Source organism: Tamandua tetradactyla, chromosome 18 (assembly GCF_023851605.1).
Source record: "Tamandua tetradactyla isolate mTamTet1 chromosome 18, mTamTet1.pri, whole genome shotgun sequence".
Lineage (NCBI taxonomy): Eukaryota > Metazoa > Chordata > Mammalia > Pilosa > Myrmecophagidae > Tamandua > Tamandua tetradactyla.
This window is the reverse complement of record NC_135344.1, coordinates 23,396,892-23,419,759: the sequence shown is the minus strand read 5'-3', so window position 1 is coordinate 23,419,759 and position 22,868 is coordinate 23,396,892. Positions and strand designations below refer to the sequence as shown.

General features: G+C 38.2%; 1 protein-coding gene across 15 annotated transcripts in view; it reads left to right on the top strand.

Moving 5' to 3' along the window:
- The window catches only part of ZNF532 (zinc finger protein 532), a 262,905-nt gene that overhangs the window by 162,878 nt on the left and 77,159 nt on the right, over positions 1 to 22,868 (top strand). For all 15 annotated transcript variants that reach the window (XM_077135344.1, XM_077135341.1, XM_077135343.1 and 12 more), the window contains one exon: positions 20,787 to 20,968. In XM_077135344.1, the coding sequence (XP_076991459.1) occupies positions 20,787 to 20,968 (182 nt within the window). The remainder of the gene's footprint in view (positions 1 to 20,786; positions 20,969 to 22,868) is intronic.

The following is a 22,868-nucleotide window of genomic DNA, read 5'->3' as shown; positions in this document are numbered from 1 at the left end:
ATCCTCTCACTGATGGTTTCCAAATTTTGTTTGTTTTCTTTTTTGTTTTTTTACATGGGCAGGCTCCAGGAATGGAACCCCGGTCTCCAGCACAGCAGGCAAGAACTCTGCCACTGAGCCACTGTTGCCCTCATTGATGATTTCTAATGTTTCAGTCATCTCTGTTGCTTGGACCATCACTTCCTGTTTCCTCATACATTTTGTCATCTTTTGCTGAAACCTGGACATTAAAAAAATAAATTTTTATTCTAAACAACAAACATACATTCTTTTTTTTTTTTACATGGGCAGGCACCAGGAATCGAACCTGGGTCCTCTGGCATGGCAGGTGAGCATTCTTGCCTGCTGAGCCACCGTGGCCCGCCCCAAACATACATTCTTTTTTTTTTTTTTTTTTAATTTTTTATTAATTAAAAAAAATTAAAAGAAACACAAACATTCCCAACACATACACTCAGCAATTCACAATATCATCACATAGTTGCATATTCATCATCATGATCATTTCCAAGAACATTAGCATCAATTCAGAAAAAGAAATAAAAAGACAACAGAAAAATATAACAAACAGAAAAAAAAAATTTTACAGGCCATACCCCTTACTGATCCCTTTCATTGATCACTAGCATTTCAAACTAAATCTATTTTAACATTTGTTCCCCCATTATTTATTTTTATTCCATATGTTCCTCTCATCTGTTGACAAGGTAGATAAAAGGAGCATCAGACACAAGGTTTTCACAATCACACAGTCACATTGTGAAAGCTATATCATTATACAATCATCATCAAGGAACATGGCTACTGGAACACAGCTCTACATTTTCAGGCAGTTCCCTCCAGCCTCTCCATTACATCTTGGATAACAAGGTGATATCTACTTAATGCATAAGAATAACCTCCAGGATAACCTCTCCACTCTGTTTGGAATCTCTCAGCCATTGACACTTTGTCTCATTTCACTCTTCCCCCTTTTGGTCAAGAAGATTTTCTCAATCCCTTGATGCTGGGTCTCAGCTCATTCTACGGTTTTTCTCAATCCTTTGATGCCGAATCTCAGCTCATTCTGGGATTTCTGTCCCACGCTGCCAGGAAGATCCGCACCCCTGGTAGTCATGTCCCACAGAGACAGGGGGAGGGTGGTGAGTCTGCTTGCTGTGTTGGCTTGAGAGAGAGGCCACATCTGAGCAACGAAAGAGGTTCTCTTGGGGGTGACTCTTAGGCCTAATTTTAAGTAGGCTTGACCTATCCCCTGTGGGGTTAAGTTTCTTATGAACAAACCCCAAGACTTGGGGCTCAGTCTATAGCTTTGGTTGTCCACACTGAATATCAAGAATTCAACTTGGGGAAGTTGAGTTTTCCCCTGTTCTCACCATTCCCCGAAGGGGAATTTGCAAATACTTTTCCACCCACTGATCAAATCACTCTGGGATTCATCAGGGCATCACCTGGACAAACCAACAAAATCTCATGTCCTATACAAAGTTCCATGTACTTAAGGTGTTCAATCAACTATCTACATAAGTTATATTAGGAGATGCACTAGTCAAAGTATAGATTTGTACTAAATAAACATTTTTTGCTTTAGTCTCACATTAGTTGAAATTTTAAAATATTAAGTACCACCTATTTTCAGCACACTGCAGTAATGACATTCTTTTGTTCTTCCTCATGCAAAAACATTTTTTAAATTTGTACATTTAGTTACTATCATTATACACTCTAGGCATTCCTAGATTATACCATCTCAATCTTTATCGTCTATCTTTCTTTGTGATTTCATTTATGCCCCAGCCCTCCTCCCTCTATCATTCTCATATGCAGCTTCATTCAGTGTTTTAACATAATTGTATTATAGTTAGGTAATATTGTGCTGTCCATTTCTGAGTTTTTATATTCAGTCCTGTTGCACAATCTGTATCCCTTCAGCTCCAATTACCCAATATCTTACCCTATTTCTATCTCCTGATGGTCTCTGTTACCAAGGAAATATTCCAAGTTTATTCACTAATGTCAGTTCATATCAGTGAGACCATACAGTATTTGTCCTTTTGTTTCTGGCTAATCACACTCAGCATAATGTCCTTAAGGTCCATTCATGTTGTTACATACTTCATAACTTTATTCTGTCTTGCAGCTGCATAATATTCCATCTTATGTAAATGTCACAGTTTGTTTAGCCAACTGTCTGTTGATGGACATTTTGGCTGTTTCCATCTCTTGGTAATTGTTCATAATGCTGCTGTAAACATTGGTGTGTAAATGTCCATTTGTGTCCTTGGCCTCGTGTTGTTTGGGTAGATAGATGGGTCCTGTTTTTTAATCCATTCTGCCAGACTATGTCTTTTGATTGGAGAGTTTAATCCTTTAACATTCAGTGTTATTACTGCATGGGTAGTACTTTCTTCTACTTTTTTGCCTTCTGGATTTTATGTCATATCTAATTTTCCTCCTTTTTACCTTTACTCATAGTCTTCCTTTCTACATTCTTCTCCACACCTCTCTCTTCTGTCTTTGTATCTGTCTCTAGTGTTCCCTTTAGTATTTCTTGCAGAGCTGGTCTCTTGGTCACAAATTCTCTCAGTGATTTTTTGTCTGAAAATGTTTTAATTTCTCTCTCATTTTTGAAGGACAGTTTTGCTGGATATGGGATTCTTGGTTGGCAGTTTTTCTCTTTTAGTAATTTAAATATATTATCCCACTGTCTTCTCGCCTCCATGGTTTCTGCTGAGAGATCTGCGCATAGTCTTATTGGGCTTCCCTTGTATGTGATGAATTGCTTTTCTCTTGCTGCTTTCAAGATCCTCTCTTTCTCTTTCACCTCTGACATTCTGCTTATTAAATGTCTTGGAGTATGTCTATTTGGATCTATTCTGTTTGGGGTACGCTGCACTTCTTGGATCTGTAATTTTAAGTCCTTCATAAGAGTTGGGAGATTTTCAGTGATGATTTCCTCCATTAGTTTTTCTCCTCCTTTTCCCTTCTCTCCTCCTTCTGGGACACCCACAACACGTATATTCATGCGCTTCATATTGTCTTTTAGTTCCCTGAGTCCCTGCTCATATTTTTCCATTTTTTTCCCTATACTTTGTTTCTTGTCGGTTATCAGATGTTCTGTCCTACAGTTCAGAAATCCTGAGTTCTGTCTCTCGAAATCTACCGTTGTAAGTTTCCATTGTTGTTTTCATCTCTTCCACTGTATCTTTCATTCCCATAAGTTCTGTGATTGTTTTTTCAGACTTTCAGTTTCTTCTTTTTGTTCTTTCCTTGCCTTCTTTATATCCTCCCTCAATTCATTGATTTGGTTTTTGATGAGGTTTTCCATGTCTGTTCGTACATTCTGAATTAATTGTTTCAGCTCCTGTATGTCATTTGAATTGTTGGTTTGTTCCTTTGAGTGGGCCATATCTTCAATTTTCCTAGTGTGATTTGTTATTTTTTTTGCTGGCGTCTAGGCATTTAATTACCTTAATTAGTTTATTCTGGAGATTGCGTTCACTTCTTTTATCTAGGGTTTTCTTGCTGGATGAATTTGTTGTCTATCTGTTCTTTGACATTCCGTTTAGCTTTATCTGGACCTTTAGCTTAAGTTTTGTTTAACAGAGGAGAATTTTTCAGTTCTTGTTTTCTTGTTTCTTGCCCTGCTTGTGTGGTGCCGTTCTCCCACACACACTTAGGAGGGTCTACTTAAATATTATAGACCCCAGCCAGATTTTCCCAGACCAAACTGGCCTCCTATCAGGAGAAAAGAGTCACCTGCGTCGGTTTTCCCTGAGGGTGAGACTCAGCAGGTTGAAAGACTTTCCTGTGAAGTCTCTGGACTCTGTTTTTCTTATCCTGCCCTGTGTGTGGCACTTGTCTGACTGCAGGTCCCACCAGCATAAGATGATGCAATACCTTTAACTTTGGCAGACTCTCTCTGCTGGGGGCATGGAGGAGACAGAGGAGAGGTTGTAGGCTGGTTTTAATGGCTTCAAATTACCAAGCCCTGGTGTCTGAATTCCTTGATGGAGGGATTCCACCTGGGTGGGGCTTCACCCCTCCCCTGGGGAAGGCACAGGCTCCAGACAAGCCCCCAAAAGAGCTCACTTCTGCCTATGCCTGGGGCAATTGCAGTCTGAAAAGTCCTGCCGCTGTGTCCAGAGGCAGTCAAGCCTTTGTAGATACGCAGCCACAAAAACCTCTGTTTCCTTCTTTTTTTTTTCCCCTCTTTTTCTGTCAGTCCTGCCCCCTTGGCGCCGGGGCAAAAATGAGCAACCTCTGCTTTGATCAGGTTTACCTAAGCTGGGGGCCTATTTTTAGTAGTCAGAATTTGTTAATTAGTTCCACAATTGGCGTTTGATTGTGCCCAGCCCCTGCTGCTGGTAAAGTCCTTTCCTTTCCCCTCTGGGAAGCGGCCTGTGGGGGAGGGGCGCTGGCCGCCACCACTTTGGGAACTCACGGTTCTGTGGGGTGCTCGCAGCTGGTCCAGCTGGTCCAGACTGGGATATGCTGTGTGTCTGGTCACTGACGTGGCCCCAGGAGCTGTTCTGTACTGTTTCTGGTTATTTAGTAGTTGTTCTGGAGGACGAACTAAAATGTGCATGTTGTTAAGCCGCCATCTTGACCCGGAAGTCTCCAAACATACATTTTTGATGTACAAACATTCTTAACATGGTTACAATCAGTGGTTCACAGTAGCATCACGTAGTTGTGTATTCATCTCCATAATCAGTTCTTTGAATATTTGCATCTCTCCACCAAAAGAAAAAAAAATTCATGCATGCCGTACTCCTTACTCCTCCCTCTCATTGACCATTAGTATTTCAATCTACTCAATTTATTTATTTATTTATTTTTTAACATGGGCAGTCACTGGGAATCGAACCCGGGTCCTCTGGCATGGCAGGCAAGCGTCCTTGCCTGCTGAGCCACCGTGGCCCACCCTACTCGATTTATTTTAACCTTTGTTCCCCCTACTATTTATTTCTTATCCATCTTTTTACTCATCTATCTATACAGTAGATAAAATAAGCATCAGTTACAAGGTTTTCACAATTATGCAGTTATATTGTGAAAGCTGTATCATTATACAGTGCTCTTCAAGAAACATGGCTATTTGGAACACAGCTCTACAGTTTCAGACACTTCCCTCTATTCATTCTAATAGTTCATAAACTAAAAAAGGGATATCTATATGATACATAATAACCTCCAAGATAACTTCTAGACTCTGAACTCTCTCAGCCACTGACACTTTATGTTGTCCCATTTCTCTGTTCCCCCTTTTGGTTGAGGAGATTTTCTCAATCCCTTGATGTCAAAACCCAGCTCATTCTAGGATTTCTGTCCCACATTGCCAGGGAGGTTTACACCCCTGGAAGTCATGTCCCACGTGGGGGAGGGGAGGGCAATGAGTTTGCTTGCTGTGTTGGCAGAGAGAGAGAGGCCACAAATGAGAAACAAAGGAGTTTCTCTGCGGGTAACAATTAGGCCTAATTTTAAGTAGGCTTAGTCTGTCCTTTGCAGGGGTAAGTTTCATAGGGAACCCCAAGATTGAGGGCTTGACTTATTGATTTGGTTGTTCCCCCTGCTTTTGAGAATATCAGGAATTCTCCAAATGGGGAAGTTGAGTTTTTCCCCCTTTCTCCCCATTCCTCCTAGGGAACTTTGCAAATACTTCATTATCCACTGTTCAAGTCACTGTGAAAGTTGGACATTTTTGATAACTTCTTTGGACTCTGAGGTGTCTGTTTCTTAAGCTTGTATCTAGCTGGTGTCATGACAGAGCTTTCCTTGAATCCCAGGAACTGATAAAAAAGATCAAAGAGGAGGAGGAGGAGGAAACAAAGAAAAACCCCTTTCCAGTCTTTGCAGCTTGACCTGTGCTGTTCTCTAGGGCTTGTCCATACAGTGAGTTTGGAGAATAGCTCCAGGCTGAAGTTTTGTGGCCTTGCTAATCCTTTCTGCTCCAGCCTCTAGTTTTAGGATGAATTCCCTGTTTATACTGTTAACAATGGTCACTATTCCCTGGCATACAGTTCATTCACCTTCCTGTTGCATCAGGCTGCACAACTTGACTGTTCTCCCTAACTATTCTGTACGAGAACTTGGTGAACTTCCTTCTACGTGCTGAGCAAGTTCGGGGACAGCAAGTCCATTAGGCTGACACTTGAAAATTGGGCTAGACCTTCTCCGAGTATGTGCATGAAGTGACTCTGCTCCCTCCAGAACTGGAATGAAGGATCTACACTGAGGACATAGAGTAACTCCTTACTGATCTGGTGAATCCTACTGTTTTAAATAGCCTTGTGCTTAATTCATTGCTTGCCCTGTTTTAAGTGTTTTCTGGAGCGTTTAGAAATATGTTTCCGCTAGTTTTTGCTGGCTGTTCAAAGCTTCTCTTGGGGGATAGAGCCTTGAAGTATCTCCAACATCTTAAAATTTTTTTGTGTGCTGAAGTCCAGTTTATCAGTTTTCCCTTAGATGGATTTTGCTTTTGGTGACTAGTCTGAGAACTCTTTGCTAATCCTGTATCTTTAAGATTTTCTGCTGTCCTTTTTTCTAAATGTTATGTTTTTGTCTTACATTTAAGATCATAATCCATTTTGAGTTAATCTTTGCATAAGGTTTGAGACTTAAGTTGAAATTCATTGTTTTCTGGTCCATAATGTCTACTTTCTCCAACACATTTGTTGGAAAGACTGTCTTTCCTCCATTGAATTCTATTTTGAACTTTTGTCAAAAATTAGTTGGACATATTTGTGTAAGTCTATTTATGGTTTTTCTTTTCTGTTCCCCTGTCTTTCTACAGATTCCACATTCTTAAAATCCCATAGGCTGATTCTCCAAGTTTATTCTTCTTTCTCAAAATTGTCTTAACTATACTGGTTCTTTTGCTTTCCCATATACATTTTAGAATAATCTTGTCTATGTGTGTAAAAAAGTCTTGCTAAGATTTTGATAGGAATTACTTTAAACCTGTAAATCATCTGAGGAGAATTGACACCTTTACTATGTCGAGTCTCCTAATCCTTGTGCATAGAGTATCTCTCCATTTATTTAATTCTTTGTTGATTTTTTTGATCAGCATTTTAGAGGTTTCAGCATATAGGTTCTGTACATGTTTTGTTAGATTTACACCTAAGTGTTTTTTTTAGCAGTGTTGGTGTATTTAAAATTTAGTTTTTCATGTATTCATTCCTGGTGTATAGAAATACAATTGAATTTTGTATATTTATTGTGTATCTTGTGAAGTTGTTGAACTCACCAGTTTTAGGGGAATTTTTTGCTTAGATTTTCTGATATTTTCTATGTAGACAATCATGTCATCTACAGGCAGGGATAGTTTTATTTCTTCTTTTGTATCCAAATTACTTCTAGAACTTTCAGCATTATGTTTAATAAGAGTAGTGAAAATGTACATCTTTGCCTGTTTTCTGATCTTGAGGGGGAATGCATTCATTCTTTGATCATAAAGTGTTATATTACCTGTATGGTTTTTGTAGATTTTTATAACGTTCCTATTTTTCTAACCATTTTTATCATGAATGGGCATTAATTTTTTTAGATGATTTTTCTTTGTCAGTTGATATGATTATGGTTTTTTTCTTGAGCCACTGATAATGATTCATTATTGATCATAAGATATTGAACCAACCTTGCATTCCGGGAATAAACTTGACTTGGTCATGGTGTATAATTCTTTTTATATATTACTGAATGAACTCACTAATATGTTATTTAAGGATTTTTGCATCTATGTTTATGGTGGATATTGACGTGTGATTCTCTTTTTGTTAATGTCTTTGGTTTTGGACACAATGCTAGCTTTATATGATGAGTTAAGATTGTTCCTTCTTCTGTTTTCCAACAGAAATTGTATTTAATTAGTTTTAATTCTTCTTTAAATGTTATGTAGTAATCTCTAGTGAAATCATCTGGGTCTGATGGATTTCTTTTATGGGGGGGATTTTTTTAACTCTCTGTGAGGATACTTGTTCTCATTTGATAGAGTTGCAAGTCGCTGTTCCCCACTGGCCTTCTTTGCCATTAGGGCAGAAGTGTTGAAATTCTTCATTTACAGCTTTAGAAAGTGAGAAGTCCTGGCTCCACCCAAACTTGGCAAGGGTTGGGTGGGCCACAGGGTTTTCTGTGGTGGTTGTTTGGAGTAGAGCATTAATTGTCTGAAAGTTTTCTGGTTTTGATAGGCTTCTACTTTCCTGTTCTTGTGTTTAGAAAGTACAGGTTTTTGTAGGGGCTTTTTCCTTCTTTTTTTTTTTTTATCTCTGTACCATTGGCATTTCTGGGTTGCTAGCATCTTCAGCTCCAAATTTAAGGTATATGAAGCACAAAAGAAAACCCACGGAGCTATGTCATTCCTCAGTCCTGACTAAGGTCCCTAGCTGGTTTGCCTTCTTCACTCCACTTTTCCATCTTTTTATGTTTGTTTTACTTATAATGCTGAGGGTTACTAGTTGTACTTAGTGGGAGGAATAGGGAAAAGTACATCTGCTCTATCTTCCTTGAAGTTGAGGTTTTACTCTATTTTTTTCTAACATCCTGGTGTAGTTGTCCTGTCTCTAAGGAAAGCATCCATAATTGCATCATGATACTCTTCCTGTGGATTTCAGAGAGTATTCACATCTGTGTTTTGGAATTTGGCTTCCTTTGGGGATGGCATTCCATTTCACTTTTTTTTTTTTTTTAACGGAAAGAAAAAAAAAAGGAAATTAACACAACATTTAGAAATCATACCATTCTACATATGCACTCAGTAATTCTTATCATCATCACATAGATGCATGATCATCGTTTCTTAGTACATTTGCATCGGTTTAGAAGAACTAGCAACACAACAGAAAAAGATATAAAATGTTAATATAGAGAAAAGAAATAAAAGTAGTAATAATAGTAAAAAAAAAAAAAAAACCCTATAGCTCAGATGCAGCTTCATTCAGTGTTTTCACATGATTACTTTACAATGAGGTATTATTGTGCTGTCCATTTTTGAGTTTTTGTATCTAGTCCTGTTGCACAGTCTGTATCCCTTCAGCTCCAATTACCCATTATCTTATCCTGTTTCTAACTCCTGCTGAACTCTGTTACCAATGACATATTTCAAGTTTATTCTCGAATGTCCGTTCACATCAGTGGGACCATACAGTATTTGTCCTTTAGTTTTTGGCTGGACTCACTCAGCATAATATTCTCTAGGTCCATCCATGTTATTACATGCTTCATAAGTTTATCTTGTCTTAAAGCTGCATAATATTCCATCGTATGTATATACCACAGTTTGTTTAGCCATTCTTCTGTTGATGGACATTTTGGCTGTTTCCATCTCTTTGCAATTGTAAATAACGCTGCTATAAACATTGGTGTGCAAATGTCCGTTTGTGTCTTTGCCCTTAAGTCCTTTGAGTAGATACCTAGCAATGGTATTGCTGGGTCATATGGCAATTCTATATTTAGCTTTTTGAGGAACCGCCAAACTACCTTCCACAGTGGTTGCACCATTTGACATTCCCACCAACAGTGGATAAGTGTGCCTCTTTCTCCGCATCCTCTCCAGCACTTGTCATTTTCTGTTTTGTTGATAATGGCCATTCTGGTGGGTGTGAGATGATATCTCATTGTGGTTTTGATTTGCATTTCTCTAATGGCCAGGGACATTGAGCATCTCTTCATGTGCCTCTTGGCCATCGTATTTCCTCTTCTGGTAGGTGTCTGTTCAAGTCTTTTTCCCATTTTGTAATTGGGTTGGCTGTCTTTTTGTTGTTGAGTTGAACAATCTCTTTATAAATTCTGGATACTAGACCTTTATCTGATATGTCATTTCCAAATATTATCTCCCATTGTGTAGGCTGTCTTTCTACTTTCTTGATGAAGTTCTTTGATGCACAAAAGTGTTTAATTTTGAGGAGCTCCTATTTCTTTCTTTCTTTCTTCAGTGCTCTTGCTTTAGGTTTAAGGTCCATAAAACCGCCTCCAGTTGTAAGATTCATAAGATATCTCCCTACATTTTCCTCTAACTGTTTTATGGTCTTAGACCTAATGTTTAGATCTTTGATCCATTTTGAGTTAACTTTTGTGTAGGGTGTGAGATACGGGTCCTCTTTCATTCTTTTGTATATGGATATCCAGTTCTCTAGGCACCATTTATTGAAGAGACTGTTCTGTCCCAGGTGAGTTGGCTTGACTGCCTTATCAAAGATCAAATGTCCATATATGAGAGGGTCTATATCTGAGCACTCTATTCGATTCCATTGGTCGATATATCTATCTTTATGCCAATACCATGCTGTTTTGACCACTGTGGCTTCATAATATGCCTTAAAGTCAGGCAGCGCGAGACCTCCAGCTTCGTTTTTTTTCCTCAAGATGTTTTTAGCAATTCGGGGCAACCTGCCCTTCCAGATAAATTTGCTTATTGGTTTTTCTAATTCTGAAAAATAAGTTGTTGGAATTTTGATTGGTATTGCATTGAATCTGTAGATCAGTTTAGGTAGGATTGACATATTAATTATATTTAGTCTTCAATCCATGAACACGGTATGCCCTTCCATCTATTTAGGTCTTCTGTGATTTCTTTTAACAGTTTTTTTGTAGTTTTCTTTATATAGGTTTTTTGTCTCTTTGGTTAAATTTATTCCTAGGTATTTTATTCTTTTAGTTGCGATTGTAAATGGGATTCGTTTCTTGATTTCCCCCTCCGCTTGTTCATTACTAGTGTATAGAAAAGCTACAGATTTTTGAATGTTGATCTTGTAGCCTGCTACTTTGCTGTACTCATTTATTAGCTCTAGTAATTTTGTTGTGGATTTTTCTGGGTTTTTCCGTATAGTATCATATCGTCTGCAAACAGTGATAGTTTTACTTCTTCCTTTCCAATTGTGATGCCTTGTATTTCTTTTTCTTGTCTAATTGCTCTGGCTAGAACTTCCAACACAATGTTGAATAATAGTGGTGATAGTGGACATCCTTTTCTTGTTCCTGATCTTAGGGGGAAAGTTTTCAATTTTTCCCCATTGAGGATGATATTAGTTGTGGGTTTTTCATATATTCCCTCTATCATTTTAAGGAAGTTCCCTTGTATTCCTATCTTTTGAAGTGTTTTCAACAGGAAAGGATGTTGAATCTTGTCAAATGCCTTCTCTGCATCAATTGAGATGATCATGTGATTTTTCTGCTTTGATTTGTTGATATGGTGTATTACATTAATTGATTTTCTTATGTTGAACCATCCTTGCATACCTGGGATGAATCCTACTTGGTCATGATGTATAATTCTTTTAATGTGTTGTTGGATACGATTTGCTAGAATTTTATTGAGGATTTTTGCATCTATATTCATTAGAGAGATTGTTCTGTAGTTTTCTTTTTTTGTAATATCTTTCCTTGGTTTTGGTATGAGGGTGATGTTGGCTTCATAGAATGAATTAGGTAGTTTTCCCTCCACTTCGATTATTTTGAAGAGTTTGAGGAGAGTTGGTACTAATTCTTTCTGGAATGTTTGATAGAATTCACATGTGAAGCCGTCTGGTCCTGGACTTTTCTTTTTAGGGAGCTTTTGAATGACTAATTCAATCTCTTTACTTGTGATTGGTTTGTTGAGGTCATCCATGTCTTCTTGAGTCAAAGTTGGTTGTTCATGTCTTTCCAGGAACCCATCCATTTCATCTAAATTGTTGTATTTATTAGCGTAAAGTTTTTCATAGTATCCTGTTATTACCTCCTTTATTTCTGTGAGGTCAGTAGTTATGTCTCCTCTTCCATTTCTGATCTTTTTTATTTGCATCCTCTCTCTTCTTCTTTTTGTCAATCTTGCTAAGGGCCCATCAATCTTATTGATTTTCTCATAGAACCAACTTCTGGTCTTATTGATTTCCTCTATTGTTTTCATGTTTTCAATTTCATTTATTTCTACTCTAATCTTTGTTATTTCTTTCCTTTTGCTTGCTTTGGGATTAGTTTGCTGTTCTTTCTCCAGTTTTTCCACGTGGACAGTTAATTCCTGCATTTTTGCCTTTTCTTCTTTTCTGATAAAGGCATTTAGGGCAATAAATTTCCCTCTTAGCATTGCCTTTGCTGCGTCCCATAAGTTTTGATTTGTTGTGTTTTCATTTTCATTTGCCTCGAGGTATTTACTAATTTCTCTTGCAATTTCTTCTTTGACCCACTTGTTATTTAAGAGTGTGTTGTTGAGCCTCCACGTATTTGTGAATTTTCTGGCACTCCGCCTATTATTGATTTCCAACTTCATTCCTTTATGATCCGACAAAGTGTTGTGTATGATTTCAGTCTTTTTAAATTTGTTAAGACTTGCTTTGTGACCCACCATATGGTCTATCTTTGAGAATGATCCATGAGCACTTGAAAAAAAGGTGTATCCTGCTGTCGTGGGATGTAATGTCCTATAAATGTCTGTTAAGTCTAGCTCATTTATAGTAATATTCAGATTCTCTATTTCTTATTGATCCTCTGTCTAGATGTTCTGTCCATCGATGAGAGTGGTGAATTGAAGTCTCCAACTATTTTGGTGTATGTGTCTATTTCCCTTTTCAGTGTTTGCAGTGTATTCCTCACATATTTTGGGACATTCTGGTTTAGTACGTAAATATTAATGATTGTTATGTCTTCTTGTTTAATTGTTCCTTTTATTAGTATATAGTGTCCTTCTTTGTCTCTTTTAACTGTTTTACATTTGAAGTCTAATTTGTTGGATATTAGTATAGCCACTCCTGCTCTTTTCTGGTTGTTATTTGCATGAAATATCTTTTCGCAACCTTTCACTTTCAACCTATATTTATCTTTGGGTCTAAGATGTGTTTCCTGTAGACAGCATATAGAAGGATCCTGTTTTTTAATCCATTCTGCCAGTCTACGTCTTTTGATTGGGGAATTCAGTCCATTAACATTTAGTGTTATTACTGTTTGGATAATATTTTCCTCTACCATTTTGCCTTTTGTATTATATATATCATATCTGACTTTCCTTCTTTCTACACTGTTCTGCATGTCTCTCTCTTCTGTCTTTTTGTATCTGACTCTATTGCTCCCTTTAGTATTTCTTGCAGAGCTGGTCTCTTGGTCACAAATTCTCTCAGTGACTTTTTGTCTGAGAATGTTTTAATTTCTCCCTCATTTTTGAAGGACAATTTTGCCGGATATAGAAGTCTTGGTTGGCAGTTTTTCTCTTTTACTAACTTAAATATATCATCCCACTGTCTTCTAGCTTCCATGGTTTCTGCTGAGAAATGTACACATAGTCTTATTGGGTTTCCCTTGTATGTGATGGATTGCTTCTCTCTCGCTGCTTTCAAGATCCTCTCTTTCTCTTTGACCTCTAACATTCTAACTAGTAAGTGTCTTGGAGAACGCCTATTTGGGTCTAATCTCTTTGGGGTGCGCTGCACTTCTTGGATCTGTAATTTTAGGTCTTTCATAAGAGTTGGGAAATTTTCAGTGATAATTTCTTCCGTTAGTTTTTCTCCTTTTCCCTTCTCTTCTCCTTCTGGGACACCCACAACACGTATATTTGTGCGATTCACATTGTCCTTGAGTTCCCTGATACCCTGTTCAAATTTTTCCATTATTTTCTGGATAGTTTCTGTTTCTTTTTGGAATTCAGATGTTCCATCCTCCAATTCACTAATTCTATCTTCTGTCTCTTTAAATCTATCATTGTACGTATTCATTGTTTTTTCCATCTTTTCTACTTTATCCTTCACTTCCATAAGCTCTGTGATTTGTTTTTTCAGTTTTTCTATTTCTTCTTATTGATCAGCCCATGTCTTCTTCATGTCTTCCCTCAATTTATCGATTTCGTTTTTAAGAGGTTTTCCATTTCTGTTCGTGTATTCAGCATTAGTTGTTTCAGCTTAGTATCTCATTTGAACTATTGGTTTGTTCCTTTGACTGGGCCATATTTTCAATTTTCTGAGCGTGATCTGTTATCTTCTGCTGGCGTCTGGGCATTTAGTCAGATTTTCCTGGTGTTGGACCCCACTGGTTGAAAGATTTTTCTCTGAAATCTCTGGGTTCTGTTTTTCTTATCCTGCCCAGTAAGTGGCGCTCGTGGCACACGTTTGTCTACGGGTTCCACCAGTGAAAGTTGCTGTGGGTCCTTTAACTCTGGAAAACTCTCACCGTAGGGGAGGTTCAGCAGCCGAAGCGTCTTGGAAGAGTGCCAGCCGGCCTGGGGGTCCGAACACGGGGAGGGTTGCCGGCCGCCGCAGCACAGGAGAGCGCCTGACCGAATTTCCTAGTCGGCCCGGGGCGCCAAGCGTGGCCGGAGGGCGCCAGCTGTTTCAGCCCGGGAGAGTGCACTGTTCCCAGCCGGATCGGGAAGTCACGTGTTTGGAAGGGACCCCCCGGTCACCGTTCTCCGCAGTCTGGGGATTTCCGACCCAACTCTCTCAGTTGGTCCAGGGGGCCTCGCGTGGTGGGGGCGCCAGTCGCCGCGGCCCAAGGGGACCACCTGCCCAATTCTGCCAGCTGGCCTGGGAAGGTGGAAGGGAGGGACTCCGGTCGCTTGCCGTCCCACCCAGGAAAGCCCGCGCCCCTCGGTGATCTCACTGGAGCTGGTTCTCCCAGACAGTCAGCCATTCCAGGATGGGGTACGCCGTCCCTTTGATGTCCGTCGTGGCTCCGGGAGCTGCTCTGTATTGTCTCCACTCCCCAAGTAGCTGTTCTGGAGGAGGAAAGGTGAGGGTGGCAAGGCTGTCGAGGCCGGTGGCGTAGGAGCCGGTGAAGGCGGAAGAGGGCACGGTGGTGGTCGTAGAGCCGCCAGAGCAAGAGGGGGAAGAGGGGAGAGGAGGGCGGGCAGGCCGGCTGTTGCGGGGCGTGGGCGCCGCGCGCCGGGCTGGCGGACAAAGAGGGGCCCATTTCACTTTTGTATAATTCCCAGGCAGATTCCTCATTTAGCGCAAAATATCTTTTTTCCTAGCTCCATCTTTAAAAGCAGTTAGGAATCAAAGTCTCTCCTTTTCCTTTTCCTTTTCACATTTGTTGAGCCCAGCTTCTTAAAAGCTCACCCTTTCTCTTGAGAATAATTTTTTTGTGTAGCTCAGTTATAGACTCCTCTCTCTCTTTTTCTTTTTTGCATGGACAGGCTCCAGGAATTGAACCCAGGTCTTTAGCATGGCAGGCAAGAATTCTGCCACTGAGCCACCATTGCACCACGCTTTTCTCTTTTTTCTGTTGTTTTGTCCCCTTTCATATCTCAACCCTCCTGCATGTTTTGAACATACCGTTTTCTAAATTTTCCCAGTGTGCTTTCCAGAACCCAAGAAAGTCTCATTTCCTGTTAGTACCAGCTGTGGCTATGCTTACTCAATGCCATTCTCATTTCAACATCTCTGGATACATGTATATTTATCTTTTTGAGACTTTGCCAATATGCAATGGAATAAAAATTCTGTCTTGCCAGTTTTTCCTCCTCCTTTGGGACCATTTTGTGGGCAGTCTACACAAAAGTCATGCTTGCCATAGAGAATCCAAGTGTCACCCTATTATTAGTGGTTCTGTGCTCAGTAAACTACCTTGTGCAGGTCTCTGGTAAGACATGGGTTAGAAGACATTGTTTAAGTCAAAGCCCACTTTGCCTTGCATTCCCCAAGCATGAATCCAACTCTTGGGATTTATCATACTCTGTTTCATGATATGGTACAAGAACCTAAAACATGATGAGGCAGAGGTTAGACTGCCCTGCCTGAGTCTGCTTACCACATGGAGGAAGAAGTGACTGAGAGAGAGGGTGAGATGGCATAGTATCTTCGGTGGACTATTTACCTTCCCAGCCACATGCAACCAAGCAGACCAGTAAAAATAGACCACTTGGGCAGTTGGATACTGGCTCCAGTAAATCAATCCCCGTTCGGGGTTTATGAACTGACCTATCTGATGAATAATTCCAGCTTGTGGACAGATTGAGGAAAGGAGTGGAGGAGAGTATAGAAAAGCTTTTTTTTCTCCTCTTGCTATAGTATTTTATAGCCAGGGACTATAGTTTTAATAGTTGATATCTAAATGTATTGGATGACATTGCTTTACCTCTTAGTAAGGCCATGACAGCTTAGCCAAGTGCAGGCCAGATGTATACTGCAACCTCTTAACTGTTAAAATTAGTGTTCTTCCTGTGTGTTCTATATCAGCCGTAGAATCAGAGAATGTTATAGATCTTCTGATCAACCATTGTATTTTACCGTTGAAGAAACAAATGCCCAGTTAGTGGCAGAACTGGGACTCAAGGCAAGATGTCTTTGTTGCTAATTCATTATACTTTCTACTTCATGATGCTGATTCCCTAAGATTTAGAAACATGGAATTGTAAAGCTGGAGGGACCTTAGGAATCATAAGAGCTCTTGGAGTTGCTTATAAATCAACTTAAAGAATGCGGATAAGGTTGCTCTACATCTGCAGTGGTCCTCATTTTTAGGGATTGCCGATTCATTTTATTTTCAGGAACTTTCTGGCATCATTTAATAGAGCATGCCCTCGGCATACAGCCCTAGGCAGTTCTCATTTTTAGGCATACTCTGCTCACATAGCGTGTTCTCAGCCATGAAGCCCACTTGAATTATCCTCCCCTTAATAGCTGAAGACTCATTACTTTTGGGTTTTTAATCCTGCCCTTCTCAGTGCTTAATTTTAATTTTGGTCAGATTATTCTAGTCCCAGCTGTTGTGTATTATATATTAGCATTTTAGTTACCTGTATTTTAACTATATCTGTGTCGACTCTACTTTTTCTGAAAACTTGTCCATTTAACTGCCATTTCTTATCATTAGGGATTTTTAGTGTAGCAGAATAATTTGAGGCCAAAACCACAACCAACTAGCTTTGGTAACAAAAGTTATATAGAGTGAGTTCTGCTAATATGCTTGCTTTGTGTTATTTCCATTTCAGTAAGATCTGAAATGAAATGTTTTCTTTGTGTTTTCATTGTGAAATTGGAAGCCAGAAAACAAATGCTTTACTACTTTGTTTGTTTGTTTTGGTAATTATACTGTAAGTAGAAGAGTATGAAACTTCTATGAGGCAGGAGCAATTTACTTAGCATCTGGGCTGACTATTAAGGTGACAGTATCTGTGACCTTTAGATTCTAATTAAAATGTTTCATGTTGTTGCAGACTTGGTCTGTTTGAGATTCAAGCATAAATATTTGCGATATTTACTCAAATTTCTCTAGCCTTTCTCATTCTACCTCTTATGCCTTTCCTTGGCTGTTTTTCTCCCTATAATATGAATTGAAGCATGTAGAATTATTTCTCTTGTTACTCGGATAATTCCTCACCTGTAAAGAGAAGATCCTAAATCCCAGCGTTCTCTGATTCCTTAATAGGGCTGTAGTATACACGTCTTCCCTCTTCTCCATGTCTTGTAATTGAGTGCAGTGGTCAATTTTCAGTGCCTGGAGCTGGTAGAAAAACACTTAATAATTATAGAAGTTGTTATAAAGTATAAAACTTGATTACTTTACAGTTTTGTTTTCCTATAGCTTTTTAGCATTACTTGACTATATTGATAAGTTAATAATTTACTTGAGAAAACAACACTTCTCTGAGACAAAAGAGACTAGTCCAGAGTAGAAATTAGCTGTTTACTAATTTAAGTACTGAAAGCATTCATACACTTGTCAGATGACATATTTACAATGTCAGAAGACATATAAATCTATTTAAATGAATTTTGTTATATTTCCTTCTACTCAAAAGTCAGGCACTATCTCTTTAAACTGATCCTTTAGTTAGTAGTCTCAGTTTATGTAGTAGAGAGTTAGACTTTTAAGATATATTTTAATTTCTTTGATGAAAAAAAAAAGTGCAGTTCTTTTAGGTCACAGGCCCTCATCTGTCTCCTCGCATTGCCATGAGTTGAGCATCCCAGAGAAGCTAGTGGAGTGTAGACCTTTGTGCTGTGAGAGCGAATCACTAGATCCCCTGGGAAAGCATTGCCAGGCATAGTTGACATTTACTTAAGTAAACAACGTCTTATGAGTTTAAAACAATTGATACCAGGCAAGTAGATTTCAGGAGGAGATCTATAGCAAAAATAGCATGCCTTTTCTCAAAAGGAAATAAAGGCGAAGAGTAGACGTAGATAAAGATAGAAAGGTGAGAGAGTAAGTATAATTGTGTGTGTGTATGTGTGTGTGTATGAATACATGCGTATTTATGTGTATAAACTAAAGAACGGGTCTTCAGTTATCCAGCCTCATTCCCCAATGACCTAATTGTCCCATTTCAGTAGATATAAGATACAAATGTGTTTTGGACTATTGTCCATCCTGGCTCCAACTTTCTTTTTCTACTTTTATGTCTAAAGTGGGTGAGGAGCCAGTGGAAATGGATGCGTGCAAACTCATCCATTGGCCAGAGGATGGCTTCCTCCAGCTTTAACAGAGGCCCCAACTCCACTCCCCATAGCAGACTGCCCTCTACCTGGTTCATTCTAAAGACAACGCTTTCCCTCTCCAAGAACTGTTGTGAGGGACCCTGTTCCTCCAAAACATTTTTCATAGTTTATTTTGTAAAGATTTCTGCATGTAAAGGACACTCAATTACTCATAAATGCTCTTCTTGAAGTAAATAATTTTGATACTTACTTTAGTTAATCTTCTATTAACAAAACCCTCTCCACCCCCATCAACACATCTATAACTATTTATATTTATATATAAATAGAAAGTACATAAATCTCTTACCTATAATGTCCAATAAAAAGCATTTATGTACTTCACTGTGAATTTTTTATATATTGTGAAGGATAACCATTTGTTAACATATCTGATGGAAGAGAATATGAAGAAACATTTCTGCTTTGGGGGAACACCTTATACTTGATCTCCTTTGTAGGTTTTCTTTTTTATAAATGCAATATAACCACATTGCTAAAAAGATAATTTTGGGTGGGGAAAATCACCGTTAATCCTAACATATGTGGTTATTGTCAGCACTCAGGTGGACTTGTGAAGAGTTTTTCCCCTTTGTATTTTTGTGTTTTTTTGTTGTTGTTCTTTGGAAACTCTACCCCATTCTTCTCCTTGATCCCTCACCGGCTTTGGAGTTGTTCAGAGCCTGGTTCAAATCCTGGCTTTTCTGCTTAATAGCAGTAGGAGACTTCTCTAAGTCTTTTTTCCATCCCTATAAAATGACAGTGATATTATCTAGTTCACAGCTTACTATAGGAATTAAATAAGACAGTGTATTTAAAGTGAGCGTTCACTTTTTGGCCTATGGTGGGATGGAGTTAATACATATTAATATATAAACATATACACTTTCTTATTTTAGTTTGTGAAAATATCAATTTTATTCCTAAGTGTAAGCACAAGAAATTCTGAGATGCCCGTGGACACTCAGATATTATAATTAACTGTCTAAGATAAATGACTGTGTGACAAAGGTAAATAGAAGCCTTTGGTTCAAAGAAACAAATGATTACCTGTGTTAATGTAGATGTTAACGTGATGTTAAAATTAATGGATCTGCTAATTGGTTTTCCTTGATGTGGCTTGTTTTTACCTTTGAAATATGTGTTACCAGAAAAGGAATACCATTTTTTAAAAGAGGCTAATATCATCAAAGCTACCGGTAATGTTCTCATTTTGTGATTATAATAGATGTCTTTTGGGATAAAATTTGTATGTTGGTCCTTTCAGGAGAAAACCAAAGAAGAATTTTCAAGTGAGTTTCCTATTTTTCTTAGCCTAAGTTGCTCAAAAGGTTACACCTTAATTTGTGGGCTTGATTTGAAAGCTAAAAGAACAAAGTGTCTTTTGAAAGTTTCCTGACTCCCTAGGCCATATAAAAATGTTTTAAATCTTAGCAAGAATCCATACTTTGAGGCTTTCTTTAACTGACTTCAGTATGCCACACATTTTAGAAGATAGTGCATACTAGTGTTTTGCTTGAATGTATGAATACCATTCAAACACATTTTATCTTATATGCTGTCTATGTTAGGTATATTTTGGGGGATAGAAGCAATTAAGTCCCCAATTTATATTTAACTTTCTTTTGCTTTAAAAAATATATATACTGTATTTGGTACCTAAATTTTAGAGAATGAAAAATAGTGTGTCTGACTTTTTCCTGTATAGTTAATGGTTTTGAGGCTTACCGAAAGAGAATTTCAGGCTTTTAATTTATATGTGCTCACATTTTAAGCTCTATAAGATTCAATTTAATTTCTGAATTTTTGTATCTGAACTTCAGTGCGTTAGTTTTAATCATAAATCATAATATGGCCAGTTTATGCATTTAAAGACCAATTCAAATACAAAAAGAACAACTGATTGCTTTTTCATTCCTTTGTTTCAAATTTCATATAACCGAAGTGGTTGAAAAGAGTAACTGGATAGGAGTCTAATCTTGATTATTTTGGAGAAAGTTTTTTATGAGTTATATGGTAACTGTGACTCCTGTCAGATTACACATCCTTAAACTTGTTCCTGTACATTAAATTTGATTTGCTAACATAATTTACAAGAATACTTCTTCATTGCACTAAACAAAATACAAAAATAGCAAAATTGAAACTCTAACTAAAAGTGATACTCTCTTTAGCTCACCTTTCGAATGAGCTGACCACGATGTACATACCAGTTTTATTTTATTTGGTAAGAAATTTTACAGGGAACATTTTAACTCTCAGGTTATCTTCTTCATTGGGTTTAAAGCCGGTTATAGTAGTATTTGAAATGAAAGCTGTATAATTCTTTCAAGATTTAACCAAGATACCTTGCATATTAAAAATTGCTTAGTAGGACCAACCCTTTTCCTCCTTTGGTTTATTTAGAAGACGTGCACTATCTGCCAGATGCTACTTCCTAACCAGTGCAGTTTTGCGTCACACCAGAGAATTCATCAGCACAAATCTCCCTACACCTGCCCTGAGTGTGGGGCCATCTGCAGATCGGTACACTTCCAGACCCACGTCACCAAGAACTGTCTTCACTACACACGGCGAGTTGGCTTTCGGTCAGTATCCTACTCGTATATGTGCAAGGGAAGCTCATCCAGCCTTCGGGTGGTCTGTGTGCACAGTCCTCATATCATACAGTGATGCCTCGATTAACAGATCCTGCAGGAACCCAGCTCCTTTGTAGAAGAGTCGGTCTGTTTGAATCCTTTAATGTAGTGTTGCCCTACTGATCCACACAAAGCCAAGGGTGGTAAATGAGGTCCTTCATTCTGGGCAAAATTGTGCACATAGCAGGATTTGGCTTTGACCCACTTGTGTAGCTTTTTCTTTATGTACCCTCTTTAGCTTGCTGCTGTTTTACTCTCTGTGTTTTACCCCCTGCAAGAACATGTTGCTTTTCTGGGTTTCTTAATACTTCTCTTCTAAACAAAACAGAAAATGGTGTGATATTCGTTTACTTTTTTGTAGAAGTAAGGATCTCTCACAAGTGAAGAATCGCTTGTATGTCCCTTTCTAACATAGCCCTTTGTGGAAGAGGTTTCTACCCCAAGTAAACCTTTTCCCTTATTCTTCCTCTTTCTTTATCTGAGTTCAGGTTTTGCTTCCTCTATTCTGTACATTTTAACTGTGACCCTTTTTATTGCCCCTAAGATTCCCAGATGGATATTTTTAAATATCTGACAAATCTAATGTTATTTTACTTATTATCAAGTAATGATATACTTTAGCTTTACCCTCCATTTACTGACATTTGTGAAATGCATTCCTATGCCTTTTATATTTTGAACTTTTAAATTTATGCATATGTTGAGCAGCTTTTTACTTTGTATTTGATCCCCCAAGAAAATATGCCATTAATATACACTGTCTTTGTTAATAGAAATATTACTGTATTGTATGTTTATTTTAAGATTGTTTGGTGGTTTGGTAACTTCAGACTGTTAATGGTCAATGATTTTTAAAATTGTAATGTAGCTGTCATGCTTTGTAAGAATGAAGTCCGGTGGATATAATTTGACAGACTTATTTCAGTTACTTTTGAGGTTATGATATCACTGGTTCCTTGAAGTCTTTATTTCTCTATCACAAAAATGTGAGATTTACTTTATATTTTAATCTCTTCCTCCAAATCTGTAATGCACAAATATTTTATGAATTGGAATCCAACCTGGTAGAAAGCTTTTAGTTTGGAAATGAAAATACCCAGGGTTTTGGCACTCACTTTGCCATTAACTCACTGTATGGTAGTTCATGTGTTCTGCTCCATGGGGACCCAGGGCAGATGTCTGCCATCATCTCCACTGGAATATTATAGTCAAACAGGATAATCTAAGTGCGTGTGTTCTAAGTTCCTATGAGCAAAGTTAAGCATCGAAGGTGGCCTTGACTCCACAGAGTCCGCACAAGGTAAAAGTTGCTTTTTTTTAAAAAAGTTTTTATTGTAAATAAACGAACATACCAACATTCTTGACATACAGTCATTCTTGATCTACAAACATTCTTGACATGGTTACAGCCAGTGGCTCACAATATCATCACGTAGTTGTGTATTTATCACCACGATCATTTTTTTGAACATTTGCATCTCTCCAGAAAAAAAGAAAAAACTCATACATGCCATACCCCTTACCACTCCCTTTCATTGATCACTAGTATTTCAGATCTAAAAAGCTTGGTTTTTAACAGCATGTGTTACTACTCGATTATGTGTTTAATAACAGAAAGCACTTTTCCAATATTTCCCAACTGTTATTCTTTTAACCAGTACCAACATTTCTTCAAATGTTAGTCTTTCTACTATAGTGAAAGTAAGCTTAGGTTGGAATGAATTAAGGAAGTAAGTCTTCTCTAATGTTAGCCCTCCTTGGTAAATCTTTCCTAAATTAAACAAAAGTTCTTTAGGCAGCCTGAAAGCAATTGATTTGCTTGAAAAAGCTCATCCTTGCTTTTCTTTTC